The sequence below is a fragment of the Mus caroli genome, unplaced genomic scaffold (genome assembly GCF_978045245.1).
Source record: "Mus caroli unplaced genomic scaffold, Mus_caroli_1 scaffold_3, whole genome shotgun sequence".
Taxonomy (NCBI): Eukaryota; Metazoa; Chordata; class Mammalia; order Rodentia; family Muridae; genus Mus; species Mus caroli.
Genome location: NW_028227258.1, coordinates 8,454,701 through 8,479,585, shown reverse-complemented (window position 1 = coordinate 8,479,585; position 24,885 = coordinate 8,454,701). Strand labels below are relative to the sequence as shown.

General features: G+C 38.3%; 1 protein-coding gene across 1 annotated transcript in view; it reads left to right on the top strand.

Annotated features, from left to right (window-relative positions):
* Positions 1–24,885, top strand: part of Adgrl4 (adhesion G protein-coupled receptor L4) — a 104,107-nt gene that overhangs the window by 58,660 nt on the left and 20,562 nt on the right. The window contains exons 6-13 of the mRNA XM_021158255.3: positions 825–1,004; positions 1,108–1,291; positions 2,485–2,601; positions 8,044–8,246; positions 9,850–10,026; positions 11,225–11,428; positions 18,055–18,275; positions 18,399–18,465. Coding sequence (XP_021013914.1) covers positions 825–1,004; positions 1,108–1,291; positions 2,485–2,601; positions 8,044–8,246; positions 9,850–10,026; positions 11,225–11,428; positions 18,055–18,275; positions 18,399–18,465 — 1,353 coding nt within the window. The remainder of the gene's footprint in view (positions 1–824; positions 1,005–1,107; positions 1,292–2,484; positions 2,602–8,043; positions 8,247–9,849; positions 10,027–11,224; positions 11,429–18,054; positions 18,276–18,398; positions 18,466–24,885) is intronic.

Below are 24,885 nucleotides of genomic sequence, written 5' to 3'. Positions count from 1 at the left end.
CATGTCATGATTTCATTTTAACCTGATAACACATTGCTCACATAAGACAAGAAAATCAACCTCTGTGCAAACTTGATATGTCTCATTCTGCGTTTTAATGCATGTGGTCTTGTGTCTGATATATATACAGGTATGTGTGTCACATATGTGACTGCCATGTGCATGTGGAGACCAGACATTAATGCTGTATGACTTTCTCGATCACTTTTCACCTTACTTACTGAGACAGGCTCCCCTCCCCCTCCCCCTTCCTCTCCCCTCCCTCTTCCTCTCTCTTCCCTCTCCCTTTCCCCTTCCTTCCCCCCTCTCCCTTCCCTCTCTCTCTCCTCCTCCCTCTCCCTCTTCACTCCCTCTTCCCCTTCCTCTCCCTTTCCTTCTCCCTTTTCCTCTCCCTTTCCTCTCTCTCTCCCCCTCCCTCTCCCCTCCCTCTCTCTATTTACTTCCTTTCCCTCTTCACTTCCTCTCCCTCTCCCTCTCCCCATCTTTCGCCCCCTCCCTTTTCCCCTCCCTCTCCTTTTCCTTCTCCCTTTCCCTCCCTTTTCCTCTCCTACTCTCCCTCTCCCTTTACCTCCCTCCTCCTCGCGCTCTCCTAGATAGACAGCTTGCCCAGAGACCTTGTGTCTCCACCTGTATAGACTGTGATTACAGGTGGACTACCACGCACAATGTTTTTACACAGAGTCTGGCTATCAGAAGGTCGGTCCTCAAACTTAGATATCAAATGCTTTCCTCACTGAGCCAACTTCCAGACCCCTTAAATCTTATGTGTGAAATCCTCCGACAGAAATGTGATTCTCCCTGTCTGTAACTCACTGTTTTCTCAGATTGGACCCATAACAGAACAGACAACTTTACTCCAAGAAATCTACAAAAATTCTGAGGCTGAGCTCTCTCTGATGGATATAGTCACATACATAGAGATCCTAACTGAATCATCCTCACTACTAGGCCACCTGAACGGCACCACTTCAGCCAAGGATGCCCACTTCAACTCAACTCTTACTGTGAGTATTTAATCTTCAGTGGAGGTGACACTTAAATTGTTTCCTGCATTTCTGTTCACTGTGATATAATAATATTTTTAAAGGTCTGTTTTTCCTTAAATAGGAATTTGGGGAAACCATCAATAATTTTGTTGAAAGGAATACACATAAAATGTGGGACCAGTTACCTACCAATCACAGAAGACTTCATCTCACAAAACTGATGCACACTGCTGAGCTAGTCACCTTACAGATCGCTCAGAACATCCAGGAGAATTCTCAGTTTGATATGAATTCTACTGACATGGGTAAGGCATGGGAGTAAAAGGTCTGCTTCTAAGCAGGAGCATTTACCAAGCCCGACAGTAAGGAGAAGTTCTTGATGTGTTTTTCAATGTAGAAATGAATGTTGGTTCGTATCACCAGAGCACTATGAATGAAGAACCATGCTGGTACAAAGGCTGATGTTCCCCTGTCTTTATTGCCTCCCCTTTTCTAGTCATGAACGATTTACCATGAAAATTAGCAGAAGGTATAGCTCCCTTCTCAAACTCACTCAGTGATCTCCTGACATTAACCTACAATATTTACATTAGAAATTGTGGATATAACACTTTTAAATTTCTCTTTGGAAATGCTTTGCCTTGTGATAACATGAGGCCATTGTAATAATGAAGTACAATTTTATATGCTGTGTAGTTTACTGAAAAAATACTAAAGTTAGGGTTAATGTTGAAGATGGTTATAAACAGTTCTGAAGAAGCAAAGTATTCTATTAAGAAATCATTCTATGTGTCTATATTATATGTTTGGCTGATATCCTGCTAGACAGTAGTATATTGACAGAATGAACGATCATCTCATTGGCAGTCACTACTTACCCAATTTAAGAATGAAAAGGATGAGGTTAATATGTAGGCATACTATGCTTCTTTGTTTCTGCATAAAGGACATGCTAATGTACCCCCAAAGTAAACTATTACTCAAAAATCTAATTCTTGTCCCTGTTTCTTTCAACAGTAAGTCGTATTTACATTGTGGATAGTTCACAGGTATTTCCAACTTTTTGACATTGTGGCAAGACATTGTCATCTACAAAGCTCACACTGAGAAACAAACAATCCAGTTGCAAAAATGGGGGGGGGGAAACCCTGAAGGTTTTAACTAAGTTACTATTTTGGGTGATGCCATACTTATAGCTTTTCTTGGTGAATACTGCCTACAGGCTGTAGGTGAGGCAGACCTACAAGACACTGCTGTCCTCACTGCTTTAGGAACTAAATGTGGATGCTCTTGCCTGTGTAAACATTTTCATTTTTCTTTGAACTCAGTAATGATTAGACTATGAACTCAATAGTCAACAGAAAAAAAAAAAATTCCGAGGTTTCTATTCTTTGGGAGATTGTGTGCTGTACTGTCCAAAACTGAAACGAAACTGTATCCAATGCAATTGTCTCTAAATTTAAAACTTACATTGGTTAACCTAATTTTCTTATTTCAGCTCTCAAGGTTTTTACTTTTGATTCAACTCACATGAAACATGCTCACCCCCACATGAATGTGGATGGAGGCTATGTGAAAATATCCCCAAGGAGAAAGGCTGCACATGGCACAACTGGTAGGGTTTGAACATCTTATGCATCTTCATGGATTTCTAATACATACTTGATATGCACTTGGCTATCTCACAAATATACAAGCAATTTCCTATAGAAATATTTAACTTCATATACATGTTATCTATGTTTATACTTGAGATTTCATTCAGACAACACTACCAGAGGTGAAGTTTAACCAATAATATCCTGGTTTTTCATCATGAAACCAAATTTGTGATTGCAGATAGGGATATGTTTAGTCTTTTCTTTGCATCCACCCTTCCTCAGCTTTTGTATAGTAAACTCTAAGTCATGCAGCTTTAAAAAAAAATAAGAGAGAAAAATAAGACAGAGAATGCTAGTAGCAAGCAATTTCGTGATTATCTAATTTAACAATCTCATTTGGTAGATAATGGAACTAAGGTACGAAGTTAACGGAGTTCTCCCCATGTTTATCAGCAAATAGTTTTGAGCAAAACTAGGAAGGAAGAAGCTAATAAAGAAATCAACTCAACAGACTTTTACTTGTCACCTAACTGGGGTCAAGCCCATTCTTACTATTTTAATTTATATTACCATTCCTCTCCTCTTGGAGCAATGTGCACAGAAAGGTTCTGCAGGTCATAGCATAACTTCGGTGGTAGTTGTTCTCCCATAGGCAAAGATATATTACTAAGGGTAAGCATGAATTGGGGCCTTTTCCCAGAGTCTGTGGTAATCACAGATATAAATGAAAACTACACAGTAAATACACATAAAAACTGGTTTATTAACAGATAGACTTTATTTTTAGCGACCATTCTGCAAGCCAGCCTCGTGACATTTTCTTTGTTTAGATTCAGTTCATTTTGTTTTCCATTGCTTGGGAATTTTCTTTCTCTATTCATTATCCTCACTGTTTTTTATTTTTCTGGTCAAAGTGAGAAACATGTAGTTACAAAACAAATGAAAAATAACCATGATGCATTGCCACTGAACCCTTAGCACTTGTGCTGCTAAACCATACTGTAATCAATGAAGCATACATATAGTATTTATGAATATATTCACGGAACCTGTTAAACAGTTGAAATTTCAAAGACAATTTTAATGGTGTTTAGAAGTCATGGAAAACATTGAAAATAACTATTATGGTGACAAATGATGAAATTGTCACAGAATTAAAATCTCAGAAAGATGCTGACTGATTGTATGGTAGCTTTGTTATGTTTAATGATGGCACACAGAAATGGACAGTTGAAGGGGGTAATATCAGATCTCAATAAGTCAGACAGAGAAAATGGCTTTTCCTCAAGGTTAAATCTTAAAAGAAAGAGCAAATATACAAACTGATCTCACCTCCCAGTGATGTCTGTATGTGATTTCACTTCTGAAATTCATTAGAAAAGAAACACAGTACCATTGGTAGGATTTCAGAGGAGATCAAGAGACACAGATGGGTTTTTACATTATTTTGTAAGCTGAATTTAGAACTGTGATAGGGACAAGGAGGGGTCACAAAACAAAATTCAGTGCTCTGAACCATGGTTTTACGATAAAAATATAATAGCCTTCTGTTAAGGAATTCTACATACTTTCTTTTAAATACTTGTGAAAGTGGGATAATAGTCAGACGTCCAGCTTAGAAGAACCTTTAGCATTCCCCAAAAGAAAGGATCAGAAAGGCATTTGGGAGGAAGATTCTTAAAGAAGTCCATATTGGAAAACTTATTCCTGAAATGTAAAATGCAGGGAAATCTTAACTTGTTTCTCCCTGATACTTTCCAGCAATCTAGCATGCTAGTTAGAGAGTTAGACTTGTATCACTCAGGAAAGACATGATTGCTGGAACTCCCACAGGAAAAAATAAAGAAACAAATAAATCTAAGGAAAAATCTATAGATACTAACAAATATATATATATATATATATATACACACACACACACATATGTATAGGTATATACATGGACATGTATATGATGTATATGTGTGTTACAAATGTATGTACATATATAATTTATATTACAATTATATATATATATATATATATATATATATATATATATATGGAACTTTAACATAGTAATTTGCATGAAATAAATACTTACACATTTGTTCTAGAAATTGAATGAAAGGAAATTTTTTGTTCTTAGAAAAAGTTATGTTAATACTAACAAAATATAGATGACAAAAAAGCATAAACATCATAAGGCAGAAATGAGAGCAGATGGAATTCAGTATGAAATGATGTATTCTTTACCCATGAGTCTGCATCTGCAACCCATTTTCTTAGTGAGTGAGCATTATATTTTAGTTTTGTTGTGTTAGTTACAGGATATCTGGCAGGGAAGGGCCCATCTAAGTCAGCCATTGTGCTGCGGAAGGCTTGGAGGAGCTTATGGCACAGGGAAGTGGACTGGATAGAAAATTCCATACCTGCCAAGAAGTGAGGAAGCAGGCTGGTATAGGGAGTAAGAGTAGCCTTCAGAGCTTCAGGCCTGCTGACTTACTCCTCCAAGGCCAGTAGCAGCTCCTAAAAACTCAGTAGCCTTCAAGATATCCCCAGCAGCTGGAGACCAAGCATTCTAAACACAACTTAGTGGGGGACATTTTACTCTCAAGTCTGGTAAGGAAGATCAAAGATCAATTAGTCCTAAAATTAGCAAGAAATTGTCAGAAGTAAACAGGTTCAGAATTCTGACTGGGGGTAGAGGAGAGATGCTCATAGGATATTTATTCATCAAGGAAATCCAGTGGCAGGGGCTGGAGATTTCTCTGGGAACCCTTGTCCGAAATCACAAATTGGTGTTTAAAATATCATTTCAGAGTGCAGCAATTAATAAAACAATTTAAAGTCACCTTTTCTTACAACATTTTATTTCAGTTGGGACCAATTCTTCCTATAACCCCTAAGATACAATCCCTCCAAGTGGGCTTGATGCTTCTGAAGTTTAAAGTTCTTCCTTCAAGCCCTAGTCAAAGGACAGAGAACATTGTCATCATCTCTAAGAGTCTTGATGTCACTAGCTCAGATACACCACACCGTCCTACTTAGGATTCTATAACACTGCAACTGGGGGGGGGGGGCAGTTGTGGAGGAAAGCAATCGGTTTGCTCGCCCTCAAAAGCAATTGGGAGGAGGAAATAATGTATTGGACTTACAAGTTACAGTCTATCATGAAGAGAAGCCAAGGAAGAACCTGGTGGCAGGAACTAAACAGAAATCGTGGAAGAGGTCTGCTCATTTGCCAGAATCCAGCCCTGGCAGGGTTCAGAACCCAAAGGAGGACTGTGGAATACTTCCTACATTTAACAACAGTGTGTACACCATATGTTTTCCTTCCCTCTCCTCCTCAGTCCCTGCAGTTTTCTGAATCCCATAATCTATATGGCCCCAGTAAGCAGTTAATATTAAACTCAGCACATGTGTACTCAACCAAGTGACTATGGTTAGTAGAAATTGTGGTTAAGATATAGAGAGCTGATAGACTATATACCCAGGAAATTATGATTTAATTATCGGTGCCTGGCTTCTCACCATACCCTAATCAGGAGATCTAATTCATCTCATGGCTGGGAATCTCAGCACAGCAGTAACCTATGTCAGTTCCTCACCGGTGCTTAGCTCACCTCTGAATGTTTGCTTTAAATCTTTGAACCAACAATCCAGCAAACCATTTCTAACCTCTTGATAAACATCTAGCTGTTGTCTGGAACAGGATGGTGGGCAAACTGTTGTCATAACTAAGCTTCCATTGGAAGACAATACCCAGATGTTAGCTGAAATACCCAGATCAGGGCCCTGTGTTGATTCAACCACATCACCATTATTAACAAACAGAGGAGTGGTGATCTGTTTTCTCCCACAATCCTCAGAGACAAGCAAGAAGGAATCACAGCCTTAGCTTTCTTTTTCTTCTGATTTTGAAGAAATGTTAGTCACAGACAAAGTGAAAGTAAAAACTGCATTAGCAACGTCAAGAGTGCAAATACAAGGCAAAAGTGAACCAAGAATCCCTTCGGGAAAGGCCTGGAGATTCTGCAAGAACATCCCCACAAGTCTTGCCCTGTGGGGATCCAACTCCTCATTCCTTGTCATAAGGAGGGCTGTCTGTATCACACTCACGCACCTTTCCAAGAAGAGGCTTGGCCACTTCCACTTGTTGGCTCCTTCGCAGGCTCCTGTGTAGCTTCCTCACCTCTCCCAGACCCACCTGGCCAGTGTAGCACCACCCATGGTGGACTGGTCCCTCCTACCTTAATTAGCACTCGAGACCTCAGAGGCATGCTCTCAGGTCACTCTGATAGAAGCATTTCTTCAGTTTGGTTCCCTCCTCCCCAGGTGTTGACACACAAGTTTTGTCATCGCATAGATTAGTATCTATTTGTTTCAAAGGTGTCTTCCAAGCTGATAGGTCAAAGAAAGGTTCTGTGAGGTACATACATTAAATGAGGCCATGCAGCAACTAAAATGAATAGAGATGAATGTACTTTAGAGACTATACATCACGTGATCATATGGAAGGAACGTGTGTTGTGGGGGAACCCAGTTTTGTGACCATGGTATTTTCTGAACATGCTATCGATATTTGTGTTTGTGATGCTGCAGCATTGGGCTGCATCCGGGTACTGCTTTTGTATAGTGCCAAGGTGGAATATGGCTCTTCTGACTCCACAGAACTCAATGTTTTCTTTTCTTTATTTTTTTATTAGATATTTTCTTTATTTACATTTCAATGTTATAGCCTTTTCTAGTTTTCTCTCCGAAAATCCCCTATGTCCTCCCCCATCCCCCTGCTCCCTAACCCACCCACTTCCACTTCCTGGCCCTGGGATTCCCCTATACTGGAGCATAAAACCTTCACAGGGCCAAAGGCCTCTCCTCCCATTGGTGGCCTACTAGGCCATCCTCTGCTACATCTGCAGCTAGAAACATGAGTCCTGCCATGCGTTTTCTTTGGTTGGTGGTTTAGTCCCAGGGAGCTCTGGGGATTGTTGTTCCTCCTATGGGGCTGTAGAACCCTTCAGCTCCTTGGGTGCTTTCTCTGTCTCCTTCAACGGAAAGCACTGCAGAGATTCCAAAGTTGACCTCAGTGGCGTGATCCAACTTAATCTCTTCTCAGTCTTTTTAATTCCAACTCACTGGCACACGGACACGTGACTCAAAGCTTACCTCTCTATGGGTGAACATGTCTCAGACTCCAGCTCTCTGTTAGGATCAGGCTGTCAATACGTCTAGGAATACTTTATCTCCAACCAAAGTTTGTGAAAGTGTGATGCTGTAATAGTTGACAGAGGTCAAGAATGTAAGAAATGAATGTGTATGCTAACGCACACATGGGATATTTTGCCTGACATTCCAATCTGAGCTTTTATGATTTCCATAGAGTATAATGTTTGTCTACTGAGTTTTTGTGTTGAAGATCTTTAATACAGTTTCATAGCATGAGAATCCACTGACTGCGTTTATTTGATTGACAGGCAATGTAGTAGTTGCATTTCTGTGCTATAAGAGCATTGGTCCCTTGCTATCCTCATCTGACAACTTCTTACTGGACACTCAAAATGATAATTCTGAAGGAAAGGAAAAAGTCATTTCTTCAGTGATTTCTGCCTCAATTAGCTCAAACCCACCCACATTATATGAACTTGAAAAAATTACATTTACACTAAGCCATGTAAAGGTAAGTTGTTTTCTGGCATTGCTTCAAATGATGGTACAATCAGTGAGCTGGGATATAACATGGTGCTGTTACTTTAACTATATGTGAGTTTTAGAGAATATCAACATTGAAAATTAAACTAAAAGGGTTGTATAGTTTTGATCCTTTCTTCCTCTGAACGATGGGAACTGAAGCCATGTCTTTCTATTCTAAGCTTGTGCTCAACCAATGAGCTGCAGCCCCAACACTCAACTACTTTTCTATAAAATATTTTGCATTTCTAGTTCTCCTCAAAGTTTCTTGTCAATACTAATGAGTCACATGAGCAATGTGCTAGAATTAAGCTGTATTCTGCTTTTATTTTTAGTATATTATTAGTTTTGCCAGTTTCTAGGCCCATATCTATAAGGATATGATTTTGTCCTTTAAGAGTGTGTGAAACGGCTCCAGGAGCAAATCTCACAACCTGAAGATACCCTTCAGAAGTAGATCACATGACAGAAGGGAAAACTGACTCCTCAAAGCTGCTCTCTAATAGCCACATGGTTGCACTCACACTTACACTCACTCTCAAATATACACACACTTACACATACTCTCACATTCATACTCTAACTCACTCTCACACTCACACTCACTCAAATTCACTCTCATACTCACACACATACTCTCACATTCATACTCTAACTCACTCTCATACTCACACAATCACTATCACACTTACATACATACTCACTCTAACACCCAAATTCATACTCACCCAACCACACTATCACACTCATATACACTCACACACATATAAACTCACACACTCACACTCAAACACATACTCACACATACTTACACTCACTCTCACACTCATACTAACTCTCACACTCACACACACTCACATAATCTCACACCCAAATTCATACTCACACTCACATTATCACACTCAGACACACACATACACTCACACACTCTCACACTCAAACTCATACTCACACATACACTTATTCTCTCACTTGCACACACTTACACACACTCACTCACTTTCACACTTACACTCAACTCTCTCACTTGCATACTCATACTCACATACTTACACTCACTTACTTTCACACTTACACACACTCACATGCACTCACACTCACATGAGGAGACATTATTTTCTAGGAAGACTCTCTTTGAGCTATTTTCCATTTCATTTTCTTCTTTCTCATTGATTTTCTCATTTTATGTTTTTTATTTACAATAGCATATAAGACAAATAAAAATATACATTGTTTTGGTCAGCATTGTATTTTTTAATATAGCTAATAAATGTTTGATAGCAAATAAGTACTTGCAGAATAAAGACAGATGATGAATGTCTAGTAATGCTCTTTTTGTTTGAAATATACATGATGTCACTTGATAAAAATTATCACAACTCAGTAAAATAGAAAAAAAAATGTAGCATCGTTGCAATCTGAATTTCAGGTCTGCTACAAAAGAACAAGTCTCATGCCATCATTCATCAGCATTGGTTCTGTGTTCCTATTAGGCGTCATTCTAATCCCATCAGTGCTGCTTTAAATGCATACCACCATGCATTGCTCCTGGTGGTTTCCTCTGTCTCATGGATGGGATATCTGTTTTTCAGCTCTCAGATAAGCACCGGACACAGTGTGCCTTTTGGAACTACTCAGTCGATGCCATGAACAACGGCAGCTGGTCAACAGAGGGCTGTGAGCTGACACACACAAATGACACCCACACCTCCTGCCGCTGTAGTCACCTGACACACTTTGCAATTTTGATGTCCTCTACTTCTTCCATTGTAAGCCAAGTGTGTGCTTGTGTTCACAGAGCTGCAGCCATCCTTTGTCATCCTTAATGTTTCTCTTCTTACCCCGTGTCACTGAAAAGAATAATCCTTTTATCTCTTTTCCTTGGGTCAACTGTATGGTTAATGTAATTGAAAAGTCTGCAGTTTTTGTTTGGTTTGGTTTGGTTTGCTCTCTGATTCTTTCCTTCTCTTCTAGGATATGTGTAATAAGGAATCTTTAGGTTATTTCTTATCAAGAACTTACTTAACCCATAACCTTTACTAGGTTGCATGAAAGACATAATATCTTTCCATTACTCTGGATTTTGCATATTTCAATAGCCATTCACACATTTTACTCTCATAGTATCTGGAGATCATTCTCTTTATCATTTTGATGCCTAATAAAATTTGGCACGTTTTTACCTAATAGGTCTTTAATAATGTAAAACCCCCAAAGATTTTCAAATATAAAAATATGGCGAATGTCCTTGTAATGGATATTTTGCTTCAGTACTGTTTCCTCAAAGATGATGATGATGATATAATTTCCTTCTTTGTACCTCTGTTTTAATCTTCATCCAGTGCTGTTCTAAGCTTCTTTATCAGGTCACTAATTTAATTCCATACAATGTTGAAGTCTATTAGGTGTCATAATACATTTGATTGAAGTAGTATAAATTATAAAGATTATTTTCCCCATTGTGTGAAGGGGGAAACAGTCCCATTCTTTATGTGAAAATAAACAACTCATCTCCATTTCAGTCTCAACCGCACTATTTTGGTCCTCCTCACACCCGTTTTTCTTTTACCTTTGTTTAATGTGTTTTAGATGAATCACCTCATAGACACAAGTCTTGGACTTACCACTGATAAATCTGTTTTAATTAACCATTTTCCCATTACAATGATGAATTACCTTTTCAATACCATGCAACTGATGGTGATAACATTATTCAGGCATGTACTAATATATACTATGCTCAGAGAAAAAAATCACTAATTATAGTTCTGTTAGCCTGCCACATGATTTATATCAGATTTCTCTGGATACTAAGTACAGGTTTTTCTCATCTAAATGTACATTTTTATTTTTACATTTTATGAACACTTTGATTAATGCTTCCCTGAGAAGTTCATGAGGGATTGTAGTCCCTTTGACACGTCACTAAGTCTTCCTCTTAACCACTCTGTCACTGTTTGCCCTTAGGGAATTAAGGATTATAATATCCTGACGAGGATCACTCAACTCGGAATAATCATCTCCCTGATCTGCCTCGCCATGTGCATCTTCACCTTCTGGTTCTTCAGTGAAATTCAAAGCACCAGGACCACAATTCACAAGAACCTCTGCTGCAGCCTCTTTCTTGCAGAACTTGTTTTTCTTATTGGCATCAACATAAATACGAATAAGGTATGCAACCTAGCCCCCACTGTGCTTTATTCTATTCTCTTGTGTTTTCTAACCTACCATGTCACATGAACCATAACAAACACCTCAGTGTGGCAGACATGCTAGATCATTGTTTTACGTTATCTAGCATGTTTGATAATGCCAACATATTTAAATGACACACTCAACAAATCCATTAAACAAAGAAATATCCTTCATTATATAAATTATTGGGAAAAAACAAAATTTTATAACAAATAAATAGCTGTATTTGCATAAACAATAAGCAAGGACAGAAAAGGGGTGGAAATGAAGTTTGTTTAATGATTGTTAGTGTCTTAGTTAGAGTTTCGTAGCTGTGAAGAGACACCATGACCAAGGCAACTTTTACAAAGGACAACATTTAATTGGGGCCAGCTGAAAGTTTCAGTGGTTCTGTCCATTATCATCATGGCAGGAAGCATGGCAGCATCCAGGCAGGCATAGTACTGGAGAAAGAGCTGAGAGCTCTACATCTTGATTTAAAGGCACCCAGGAAGAGACTGGCTTCTTCAGGCAGACAGGAGGAGGCTCTTGTCAACACTGGGCAGAGACTGAGCATTCTGACACACTTCTTCTAACAAGGACATACCACCTCCAATAACACCGCACTTCCTAATAGTATCACTTTCCATGGGCCAAGCAAACCACCACACAGAGTAAGCACAAAAGCAGGCGAGGTGACCTAGGACCTCACCACAGAGTTTCATATTTTATTAATCTACATCTGCAGAAAAGTAGGACACGCAGTGGGGTTAAACATGTATATATGTACTAAAGGACATGCTCATGAGAGAAAATTGGAATTTCAGACTGAAAGAGGCAGCCAACAACCTCCAACACTAAGTAAAGGAAAGGAAGAACAGCATACTTCGAAGAAGGGCCATCCCAGGTGCCTTAAAGTCCTTTGAAGTGTCCTTTATTGATTGCAAGAGTCCTCCCTGGTCTCTAGGCAACTAGGATATCTGTAAGCCAATGGCTGGCAGCAGCCGTGGCTGAGAGTGTGAACTACATTGAAGTTCACATGTAACACCTGCCATGCACCAGCTAGAAAAATGTATTCTTGAGACATAAGTCAGGAAAGTGACTGTGCACTGCTTTCCCCCTTGGATGTCGTCCAAGGACTGAAGCTGGTAACCAGTGATTAAGTCTCTCTCTGAATTAGGTAACTTTGAACACCCTTCTTTTTATACAAACTGTTTCTGGGCTTTGTGGCAGAATTCAAGACACCTCTCAGTTCTAGATACCCTTCAGCCCACTGGTGTGTAGGTGTGAATTTCCTCCCCCCCCCCCCACCCTTTTTTTCCTCTACTATTCTTACAGAGTGTTTTGGTCAACTCTTTCCAGTGAAACCTACCAATTTTTTCAGAAGCGACTTCCAAATTTCAGCTTTCAGAAATCTTTCTTTTTCACACAATATCCAGTGGTCTCCACTTGTATTTTAATATGTAATCCCCTTATTCTTGAATTATACTGTTTTAATGTTTTAGGTTTATTTACTTTATGAGTATGAGAGTTTTGCCTGCATGTATGTGCATGTACCACTTGAGTGTCTATTGCTGGCAGAGTTCAGAAGAGGCCATTAGATCTTGGAACTGTAGTTACAAATGGTTGTGAGCCACCATGGGTGCTGCAAACCATACCTGGTCCTCCCTGAGAACTAATATTCTTAACCACCAAGCCATTTCTCCATTAACTACATTGTTTTAATAAGGAAAATAAGTATGTACATTGCATGAGCCTTCCAGTAATACATAATATTAATTTTACTACTCAGGGCATAGCTTTTCTCTATTAGTTTCTGTAGCCTAACTCCAGGGGGTAAAGAGATGGTTCAGTGCTTAAGAGCACTTGCTGCTCTTGCCACAGACCAGAGTTCATTTCCCAGCACCCACATTTGGTGGCTCACAACCACCCATTAAGGCCAATCTCTGGTTTCTATCTGCATTTGGAGCTGATCCTGTGCCAAGCATCTCCATACCCAAACACCACCAGGAGAGAGATGGTCTCCCAGGAGCACTGAAAGCCTGTGAGCACAGGTAACACCACCACTTCTGCTCAAATTTCTGACCCCAGAGGGACCAACCCAGAGTTATTAGGACACAGGATCCAAGGAATAGCCGGGGACAGGATCCTTTAGGTTTCTGTATACACCCCGGAAATGACCTCGTGCCAAAACTATCCATACCCAAATTCATCCCGGAGAGAACTGGTCTCCCAGTAGTACTGACACACAGGCTTGCAGAAGGCACGAGCCACAGAGACAGCAAGACCAGCTAATACCAGAGATATCCAAAAGGTAAGAGGCAAGAGCATAAGTAACAGAAACCAAGGCTGCTTGGCATCATCAGAACCCAATTTTCCCACCACATTGAACCATGGATACCCCAACACACCAGAAAAGCAAGACTCAGATTTAAAGTCACATCTCATGATGATGATAGAGGACTTTAAGAAGAATATAACTCCCTTAAAGAAATACAGGGGAACACAGGTAAACAAGTAGAAGCCTTTAAAGAGGAAACACAACAATCCCTTAAATAATTACAGGAGAACACAACCAAAAAGGTGAAGGAATTGAAGAAAACTATCTAGAATCTGAAAATGGAAATAGAATCAATAAAGAAATCATACAGGGAGACAACCCTGGAGAAAGAAAACCTAAGAAAGAGATCATAGACACAAGCATAACCAACAGAATGCAAGAGATAGAAGAGAGAATCTCAGGTGCAGAAGATACCATAGAAAACATTGACACAACAGTCAAAGAAAGTGCAAAAGGCAAAAAGCTCCTAACCCAAAAGATCCAGGAAATCCAGGACACAATGAGAAGACCAAACCTAAGAATAATAAGTATAGAAGAGAGGGAAGATTCCCAAGTTAAAGGATCAGTAAATATCTTCAACAAAATTATGGACGAAAACTTCCCTAACCTAAAGAAAGAGATGCCCATGAACATATAAGAAGCCTACAGAACACCAAATAGACTGGACCAGAGAAGAAATTCCTCCTGTCACATAATATTCAAAACATCAAATGAACTAAACAAAGAAAGAATATTCAAAGTAGTAAGGGAAAGGGGTCAAGTAACATATAAAAGCAGACCTATCAGAATTACACTAGACTTCTTATCAAAGAATATGAAAGCCAGAAAATCCTGGGAAGATGTCATACAGACTGTAAGAGAGCACAAATGCCAGCCTAGGCTACTATACCCAGCAAAACTCTCAATTACCATAGATGGAGAAACCAAGATGTTCTATGACAAAACCGAATTTACACAATATCTTTCCACAAATCCAGCCCTACAAAGATTAATATTCCAACACAAGAAGAGAAATCATACCATAGAAAAAGCAAGAAAGTAGTCTTCTTTCAATAAATCTAAAAGATTATAGTCATACAAACATAATTCCACCTCTAACAACAAAAATAACGAAACAACCGTCACTTTTCCTTAATATCTCTTAACGTCCATGGACTCAATTCCTCAATAAAAAGACATAGACTAAAACACTGGATATGTAAACAGGACCCAGCATTTTGCTGCATACAGGAAATGTACTTCAGTATCAAAAACAGATACTACCTTAGAGTAAGGGCTGGAAAACAATTTTCCAAGCAAATGGTCCCAAGAAACAAGCTGGAGTAGCCATTCTAATATCGAATAAAATTGACTTTCAACCAAAAGTTATCAAAAAAGATAAGGAAGAACACTTCATACTCATCAAACAAAAAGTCTACCAAGAAAATTCTCAATTCTGAACATTTATGCTCCAAATGCAAGGGCACCTACATTCATAAAAGAAACTTTACTAAAGCTCAATGCATACACTGCACTGCACACAATAATAGTGGGAGACTTCAACATCCCATGCTCATCAATGGACAGATCATGGAAACCCAAACTAAATAAAGACACAGGAAAATAACAGAAGTGATGAACCAAGTGGTTTTAACAGATATCTATAGAACCTTTCATCTTAAAACAAAAGAATATACCATCTTCTCAGCATCTCATGGTACCTTCTTCAAAATTGACCATATGATCAGTCTCAAAATCCTCTTCAATTGATACAAGTAGATTGAAATAATCCCATTCATCCTATCAGATCATCAAAGACTAAGGCTGATCTTCAATAACAACAAAAATAGAAAGTCCACATATACATGGAAGTTGAACAATGCCCTACTAAATGATAACTTGGTCAATGAGGAAATAAATAAAGAAATTAAAGGTTTTTTTAGAATATAATGAAAATGAAGGCACAGCATACCCAAACTTATGGGACACAATGACAGCAGTGCTGAGAGGAAAGCTCATAGCTCTGAATTCCTCCAAAAAAGAAAGGGAGGGCATAGGGGACTTTCAGGATAGTATTTGAAATGTAAATGAAGAAAATATCTATTAAAAAGAAAAAAAAAAGAAACTAAAGAGAGCATATACTAGCAGCTTAAGAGCACACCTGAAAGCTCTAGAACAAAAAGAAGCAAATACATCCAAAAGGAGTAGAGGGCAGGAAATAATCAAACTCAGGGCTGAAATCAACCAAGTAGAAACAAAAAGAAATACGCAAAGAATCAACAAATCGGGAGCTTGTTCTTTCAGAAAATCTTTCCTTCCTTCCTTCTTTCCTTCTTTCCTTTCATCTCTCTTCCTTTCCTTCTTTCTTTTGTCCTTTCTTTCTTTCTTTCTTTCTTTCTTTCTTTCTTTCTTTCTTTCTTTCTTTTTTTAATCAAATATCGTCTAACAGGAGTCAAACTGAAAAGGGAAACTTCAGTTGAGAAAATGTCTCCATCAGATTGTCTAGTAGGCAAAAGATCACTGAGTATTTTCTTGCCTGATGATTTACTATTGTAAGTGCCATCTCTGAACAGCTGGAATAAGAAATGAGTCTGCCCAAGATAGTAATTCTATTCCTTTATGACCTCTTCTTCAGTGCCTGCCTCCAAGCTCATGTTTGATTTTCTGTCCTGACTACCATTCATAATGTACTGTAAGATATAAGATGAAATAAACTCTTTCCTCTCCAAAAAAGAAAAGAGAAAAAAAGAATCTCAAGGTCTGCTTACCACAAACAGATATGAATTAATCAGTTAGATGGAGGTGTTTGGATTCTTTCAACATCAGTTTGAACTGTACGTCAATCTCAATTTCATAGCAAAATCCACATGACTTTTCAGTCTGTTAGATACAAGTCTTGGTTCAGCAATGGCAATCAAATTCTTGTGTTTATTTTTAAGACCTTCAAATGAAAAATCAATCCATAATTCCCTTCATTGGCTGGACTACCCAAGACATCTCTAAACTCGAGGTCAAGTTTTCCTAAAAAACAAGGCATATTCAAAGGGAATGTTAATTCAATGTTTAATTAATGTGTTTGTGTTTGTGTGTGTGAGTGTGTGTGCATGCGTGCACGTGCACACACATGTTTTTGAAAGAGTCCATTTTGTTTTTACCTTGTTTTGTAGACTTCCCAGTATGGGTTGTAGGACCTGAACTCCAGTGTTCTTCAGGGTCAGTGAGTAAATTGGCATCATTTGTTTAATAGTTGAGGAGAAGAAAAATTAACTTTCCATACATATCAAAAAAATTAAATAAGTTTTAGTTTTTTATAAATGAAGTATTTTTTGGGGGGGGAAGTCCAATATCAAGGACTCTGACCCCACCTTCTGGTCTGCCTGCAAGGCATATGGTATGCATACAGACAAGTACACCAACACACATACACGTAAAGTTTCTTTTTTTTTTTTTTTTTAAAAAAAAGCAAATTTAAATATAATTCCAGGGTTTTTTTGTTTTTTGGGTTTTTTTGGTTTTTTGGTTTTTTGGGGTTTTTTTGTTGTTGTTGGTTTTTTTTTGGTTTTTTTTTCGTTTTTTTGAGACAGGGTTTCTCTGTGTAGCCCTGGCTGTCCTGGAACTCACTCTGTAGACCAGGCTGGCCTCAAACTCAGAAATCCACCTGCTTCTGCCTCCCAAGTGCTGGAATTAAAGCATGTGCTATCACTGCCCAGTTCTAATAATTCCAGTTCTAAGTAATAAATAAATACTCATGGAAAATGTTTAATGAAAACACATTCCAAATTTACATAGTAATCTTACAACCAGAAGAAATTCTACAATGTATATTTTGGTGAAACGTATTACTACTATTTGTACATTTTCAATTTTGCCACTTAATCAAGATGTTCACTTTGTTTTATATGATTTAAGATAATTTACATTCTTTGAATTTTAAAATGGAAAGGTCAGTGATATCCAGATAGAAGTCAGTTTAAACCACCATATGGTCACTGAGAAACAAATAATTTGTGGAAAGAGTCCCCAGTGTATCCCAGAACATTAATGCATAAAAACAACAAATCTCAAGAAAAGTCAAGAAGGTTAATTCTGTCACAAGGTCAGTCGGCACTTCCCATTGACGAAGTGTAGCTCCTTTAAATAAGCCTCAAGTAGAGCATGTTAAAAACAAAGCTGATGAGATATGAATATTGTGGCATGATCAGAGGTGGAATAAAGTGGCATCCTTCATGAAGGACGTTGACAGATGATACAATAATTAGAAGGAGAATGTTGCTTATGGTTTCTTCTTTTGTTTGTGTTCTAGTTGGTCTGCTCTATCATTGCTGGCCTGCTCCATTACTTCTTCTTAGCTGCCTTTGCCTGGATGTGCATCGAAGGCATTCACCTATACCTCATCGTTGTCGGCGTCATCTACAACAAGGGGTTTTTACACAAAAACTTTTATATCTTTGGCTATCTCAGCCCAGCTGTAGTTGTTGGATTCTCAGCATCTTTAGGATACAGATATTATGGTACCACCAAAGTGTAAGTCAAGCAGACATTGTAAGCATTTGGAAGACACTACTGAATGTTCCGTGTGTCTTTAACAATGTTGTTTTGCTATGGTCCATGCAGAGTATTCACTGATTCTTATCTCTCACTTTTCAGATGTTGGCTGAGCACGGAAAACAACTTCATTTGGAGCTTTATAGGACCAGCGTGTCTAATCATTCTTGTACGTATATTAAAAATTGCTATTAAAACTTAAGGACTGGATATGGTTGAGAAGAACATTCCCAAATCAGGCATGGGGCTTTGCAGAAACTGATTTTGACGACTCGGTGCCTGTCGTTTGGTACCATTTAATATATTGCATTAGAATGGAGACAAATACATAACTTCTAAGTGAAAAGCAATTACCATTCATTCACATCTCCTGGAGAAGGATGGTTTTTGCATAGCATACAGAAGGAATGTCAGAAGTATCTGCTGTTTTATCAGCAGTGTCTCTGCATCCTGAAATGCTGGAAGTGTGCCCACCACCTGATAATCTGGCATTTCAAATGTTTACGTTATTTAATCTTTTATCGATGATCGGTCATCTTTGAAAATTAGACTGTCATCTTTAGAGTTTTGTCATCTTTATGTACCCTGTCATCACAAAGTGATTTTAAACTAAATTGCAACATCAGAGACAAGAACCTGCTATTTCTCCCAAGCAGACAAGTTGTCTATTGATAGTCCTATTTCAACAAGGAAGGAGGCCTTTTAATTCCTATTGAAAGTGGTTTCAAACCTACAAATTTGGCAGGTATTATATGTTCCAGTCTGAATAAAGACATTTTTATATGTCTCACGAGCATTTCTGAGTGCTGAAAGTTTTCAGTAACCATTCTGAACATAATAGTCTGTCAATGAACAAGGGAGTCCTGACGAGATGCAAGAAAGGAACAAATTGTCAGAAAAAAAAAAACCTCTGAGAATATTTTGGACAACTTTCTCCCATATGATTTGGCTATAAACGAGACTCCTTTTTCCTTCCCCTCTCTCTCTTTTTTTTCTCGGATCTTTTACGGTTGGGATGGAATAGCTAACTAGAAATGGCTGTGTATGAAAATCAGAGAGTTCTGAAGAATTGTTTGCTAGTGGTGTGGAAATTACACTTACTAATGACCACAAACACTGTTCATAATTCTCAGAGTTAGTCCAGCAAATGTTTTTTAAACTACTGGCTAGATATTTACCATAATTATTTGATCTAATTTAATTTATAGCATTAGTATCATGGTCCACGTCATAATACATACCAAGTGGTGTCCAATTTATTTATCTTTGCTGGTAGTTTTGATATGAGTATTTCATGTGAAGATATTTTATGTGTTATTTTCTACTAATATCTTCTCAACAAAGCAAGTGAATAATAATTTTTAATGCTTAGATGAAACATGGAAAGCTAAGAATTATGCTGAAAACAGGAAGAAATGGGCCTTGTTTCTCTAAAGAGAGAAGGCATAGAATTTTTCTCTAAATATTGTAAAGTTGCTTACAAATGAAAATAGATACCTCAGACTCTGGGTGAGCGATCTAACACTGATTGTTGAAAACTTCCAGAAATGTAAGTGAAGTCTATCACAATTTTCCAGTTTGGATTGAACAAATCAGTCAACCTTCTGTTTGATTCTAACATGCTAACATTTCCCAGGTTAACCAGATGGTTAAGAAATAGGCGAGGCATTTCAGGCATTCACTAAAACTCATTCTAATTATCATGTGGGGTTTTCTGAGGGGAAACCAGGAAAGGGGATAACATTTGAAATGTAAACAAAGAAAATATCTAATAAAAACAATATAAAAATAAAATAAAATAAAACCTAAACTATTAATTACAGTATCAAAGTGAGTCAGTTAATTTTAGTCATCCTGACTCTACAGCCATACTTGATGGTGCAGTGGCATAAGCTGACTTCAACTGCAAACACTCCTCTTGCCACAGTATAATTTCTTGTTCGGTAATAATAAAGTCGGAAAAACTGTGAGCCAACCATATTTTCTTGGCCTGCAACCCCAGAGTCTTTGCAGAAGATAGTAGGGCAGCAAGTGTCTCATAGATGGTCCACAGTTCTTGGCCGCCATGGATTACATTTTCTAGACCTTTTGGTTTTCCTGCCAGTGTTAAGAAAAATTAGTGACTGTACAAGAACAGCAGCGAATGGTAAACACACTTTTATGAGCTCACTGAAAAGTGTCTCCTTATTGCAGGCCATATGTGAGCACAGGGACTACCATCCACATTTGATTAGAGTTTCCTCCATGCTGCACATTCCCTAGTGTATCTAGGAAGGAAGGGGAAGCTCTATCATACAGAGTTCCTAAAATTTAAAGAAAGGAGAAACAACAACAAAAAACCTTCCACTCTTCTATAAATAGAGAAAATATCCAGGCATATGGAGGCATACGTCTAATCCCTTCAGCTCTTCTATAAATAGAGAACATATCCAGGCACACGGAGGCATAGGTCATGTAATCCTAGTATTTGAGATGCTAATGCACTTATATCAAGACACCATAGTACTTCCCAGCTACAGATCAGTCAAGGCTAGAGTAGAAGAGCCACTCTCTAAACATAAAAAGGGTAGAAGAAAAAAAAGAACAAAGTAAGGATGGAAGCAAAGGAACAAAGGAAAAATGAGAGAAAAAAAGAGAGAAAGAAAATGCTAGGAAAAGAGTGAAGCAATAGGAAGGAGTTGCAGGTTCCATGGCTGCAAACAACTAAGAAGAAAGGTTGGATATAAATATGGCTGGATATTCCTCTGATGGATAGGAGGGATCAATATAGGAATGGAGTACTTTAAGTGCCTACATATACAATATACATTGATGCCATCATATATCAAAACTAATGAGTAATTAACGAATTAAAAGACTAAATTAAAGTGGTGTTGTGAAGTTTTCCTCTACCAGTAGGCAGCCAGATCTGTCCCCAGTGGACCTGGACAAGGAATAACCAGAATCCAAGACCCAATCATACTAACTCCACATTCCTCTACAGGTAGATAAACCATGTGGACACACTGAATAGAGATTTCCTTCAGATATTCAAATTCTATCATTTGCCATTAAGGACAGCATTATACCTGCTGATTAGGAAATCCCTGGAAATTCCCTGGTAGGAAAACATGCTGAAGGGTATAATTAAGTTGCAAATAGTAAGAGAGTGATGAACACACCTTGTATATTGGGATACTGTAGCAGTGGGTTGATACTCCATGCGCACTGAGATACTGTAACAGTGATCGACACACCATGCACAGAGTGAGATACTGTAACAGTGATTGACACACCATGCACACTGAGTGAGATACTGTAACAGTGATTGACACACCATGCACACTGAGTGAGATACTGTAACAGTGATTGATTGACCTGCAGATAAAACAAACAGCAGAGGGATAGATAATGACAGTGGTGGGGGTGAAAAGAGGTCAGTAGGCCGCCATGATCTCTTAGGGCTTCCTGACCAGGATGGAGAATGCTGCTTATAGAGAGGAAAAGAGCAGATTCTGCATTTATGTGAAATGGGCCAGGGAGAAGACTTAATCGTGAACTTGAGTTGGTGTCAAGCAGCACTTTGAGCTTGTAGGAATCCGTTGAAAGTGGGCAAAGGGCCAAGGAAGAAACAGCACCCTCATGTACTTACTCTTAGGAATTCAAAAATTAAGCTTCACAGAAATATCACCCTGGTCTCGACTCTTATTTCTTACTAGCTAAAAAAAATTAAACTAACTAGTTAGCAACTAAATGAAATTATGTAGTTCTCTACTCTACAATCAGACCTCTTCTATCCCCTACAAAATTTCTAGTATCAATAATAAGTATTACAAATTACTAAGTACACACTACTTTGACATGCATGGTAGTACTTTAATATTCATTATTTTTAGATATCCTACAGTTTTATGCCATTGGAGCATTTTAAAATGAGACTTAAAAATGATAAGTGATTGGCATAAACTATATCTCTAAAAGTAGGAGTTAAAGCTATTTCTTGCCTTTATCTAAAGCACAACTTTCACTTTTTCTTGACTCTTCTTTAAGTACTGTCTGATCTCCTTTTCTATCATTATATCTCATTTTGGTAAAGTCTGAGCAGAAGTGAATTCATCGCCCACCATCACAGCCTTAGCGCTGACTATGCTCCTTGCCTAGAGGCCATGACCACAAATAATGACAAAGCTTCGGGAATCCACTTCTTTTCCTGCTTTCAGCCTTCCTTTGCCATACCTCCCCAGAGATTTGGCCACTTGCTTGAAAAGATCAGTAGGCCATCATGATCTCTTAACAACCCCTGACCAGGATGGAGTCCTTTTCCTTGATAATCGTGAAATTTTCCATGAAGTTCTGCTTTCAGAAATTATTAACTAGTGTAGAGAGCTGTGGGGCCTTTCCCAAACTTGAAACCATTCTATTTCTGGAATGTACTCACATAAAATTTGTTTTCTATCTTCTGTTGTACCTTTCTGACTTTACTACTGCATGTGATTACTTTCTGTGAATCATTTTTGCGCAACCCCAGAACACATAGTGAGAACACATAATGAGTCCTCAGTAATCAATTTTGAATTTTAACTGATTTAATAATAAAACCATAGTAATGCATGAGGCAACAAGAACGGTCATGTGGTCTTTCTTTGCGTGCTTGATCGCTCTGTGTCCTAGACTCCCCCAAAAAATAAATGAGGAGCTTAATGTCAGAAGAGCTCAACTCTGCCAGGGTAAATAGCATACGTTATACAGCATCCATTCTTTGGCAACGAACAAAAGGAAAATCCCAACTGATGCAAGAGAAAATCCTATGACTCTCTCATTCTTACCGTCTGTGCTAAAAAGTCAAACAAAAAGACAAATTTTGAAACAGGAGTTCCAAAGCCCCAAATGATATGCACTAGAATATGTGCGATCAAATCCAGTGCAAGTGCATGTGCATGCTTGCGTCGATTCCAGCTTTGAAAATGTTAATGAATATGTCACAGCATTTAATTATGGCAAAATATAATGTATATGCCTGCTATTATCTAGTGTGTGGTTTGCAGTATGCTCTGCCAAAATAGTTAACTAAAACTGACCAAATAAAATAGAAATTTAATAAAAATAAATATTAAGTTTCTAGAAAAGACAAAGTATAAGTTAAGTCACAAATTTAAATAGATAGTGGTGATGGTTTTATGACCTTGAGTGAGGTACAAGCCTTGTCTGAGGTATAAGGATGCTCTGGAACCCTTTGCGGTCACCATCATCTTGCACGGTCAGGGGTATCCTGGGCTTCACATCAGAACATAGAATATACAATATAAATGAGTAATACCTGAATTATTTCAGCTCTGTTGCTTTTGCTCTTCTTGGGTATGCTCTTTCAAATATTTATTCTCCTCTGATAAGAGTTAACTGCTAAAATATCTGAACAGCACCATATTCTCCATCAGTGATATACAGGCCCTTCCTCAGTTATGAAATTACGAATATTAAGCATCTCTTGAGTCCAGAAATGAGAAACTGGTGACCCCATTGATTCTATCGGTGAATCACAGCATTTAAACACTTAACGATTGTGACTGTGCATGAAGGGATCGATGATACTTTTGAAAATAAGATGGGTGGGAAAGAGACTTCTAAGTCCTTGCAACAGTGAGCTTCAAGCTGCAGATGATTTCCATATTTTTTCAATATTTTTAATCTTTAATGTTGAGTTCCTTTAACAAAACTTATATAAGCTGCTAGATTCAAGTAAACAAATATGAAAAGCAGTTCATGAAAATTTAGACAACTTTTAAATAGAAATTGAATGTTCCCATAGATATACATTCAGTTATTGAACAATAGGATTAAGCTAAGTCCACAAATGCTAATTAGGCTGTGTCCACATAAGGAATTTTTTTAATTGAAAAGCGATTCTTCTCACTTACAATGCATCTGACTACAGTTTCCCCTTGGTCCACTCTGCCCAGATCCCCCCACCTCCCTTCTCCCCAAGATCCACTCCCACTATTTTCCCTTCATTCAGAAAAGAGCAAGCTTCCAAAAGACAACAACCAAATGCAACAAAACAATATAAAATAAGATATATTAAAAACCCTCAAGGCAACCCAATAAAAGGAAAAGAGTCCCAAGACTAGGCAAAAGAGTCAGAGACACACCTGCTCCCATAGGAGTCCCACAAGAACATCAAGATAACAGCCATAACATGTATATGAAGGGCCCAGTACAGAGTCATGTAGGTCCCAACTTGCTTTCAGTCTCTGTGAGCCCCTAGGAGCCCTGCTTAGTTAACTCAGTGTTCTCCTGGTGCCCTCCATCTTCTCTGACTATTACAGTGTTTCCTCCTCATCTCCTGAGGTGTCCACAGGGATCCCTGAGCTCTGAGGGAGGAGCCTAATGGAGAGCTCCAATGCTCTATAAAGCTATGATCTTTCACTAGGATTTAAATCAAACTGCTGTAATAAATCATGGCAGTGTTAATTACCACTCACCCAAACTGACATTCATGCAACCAGTGCACCACTCGGTGCCGTCGCTGTCCCCTCTGGCTGCCCCTTCTCTGTTTAGTCTCCAATCTCCCTTTAAAGAAATACCAGTTAAAATTACTGAAAACGAGTCATTC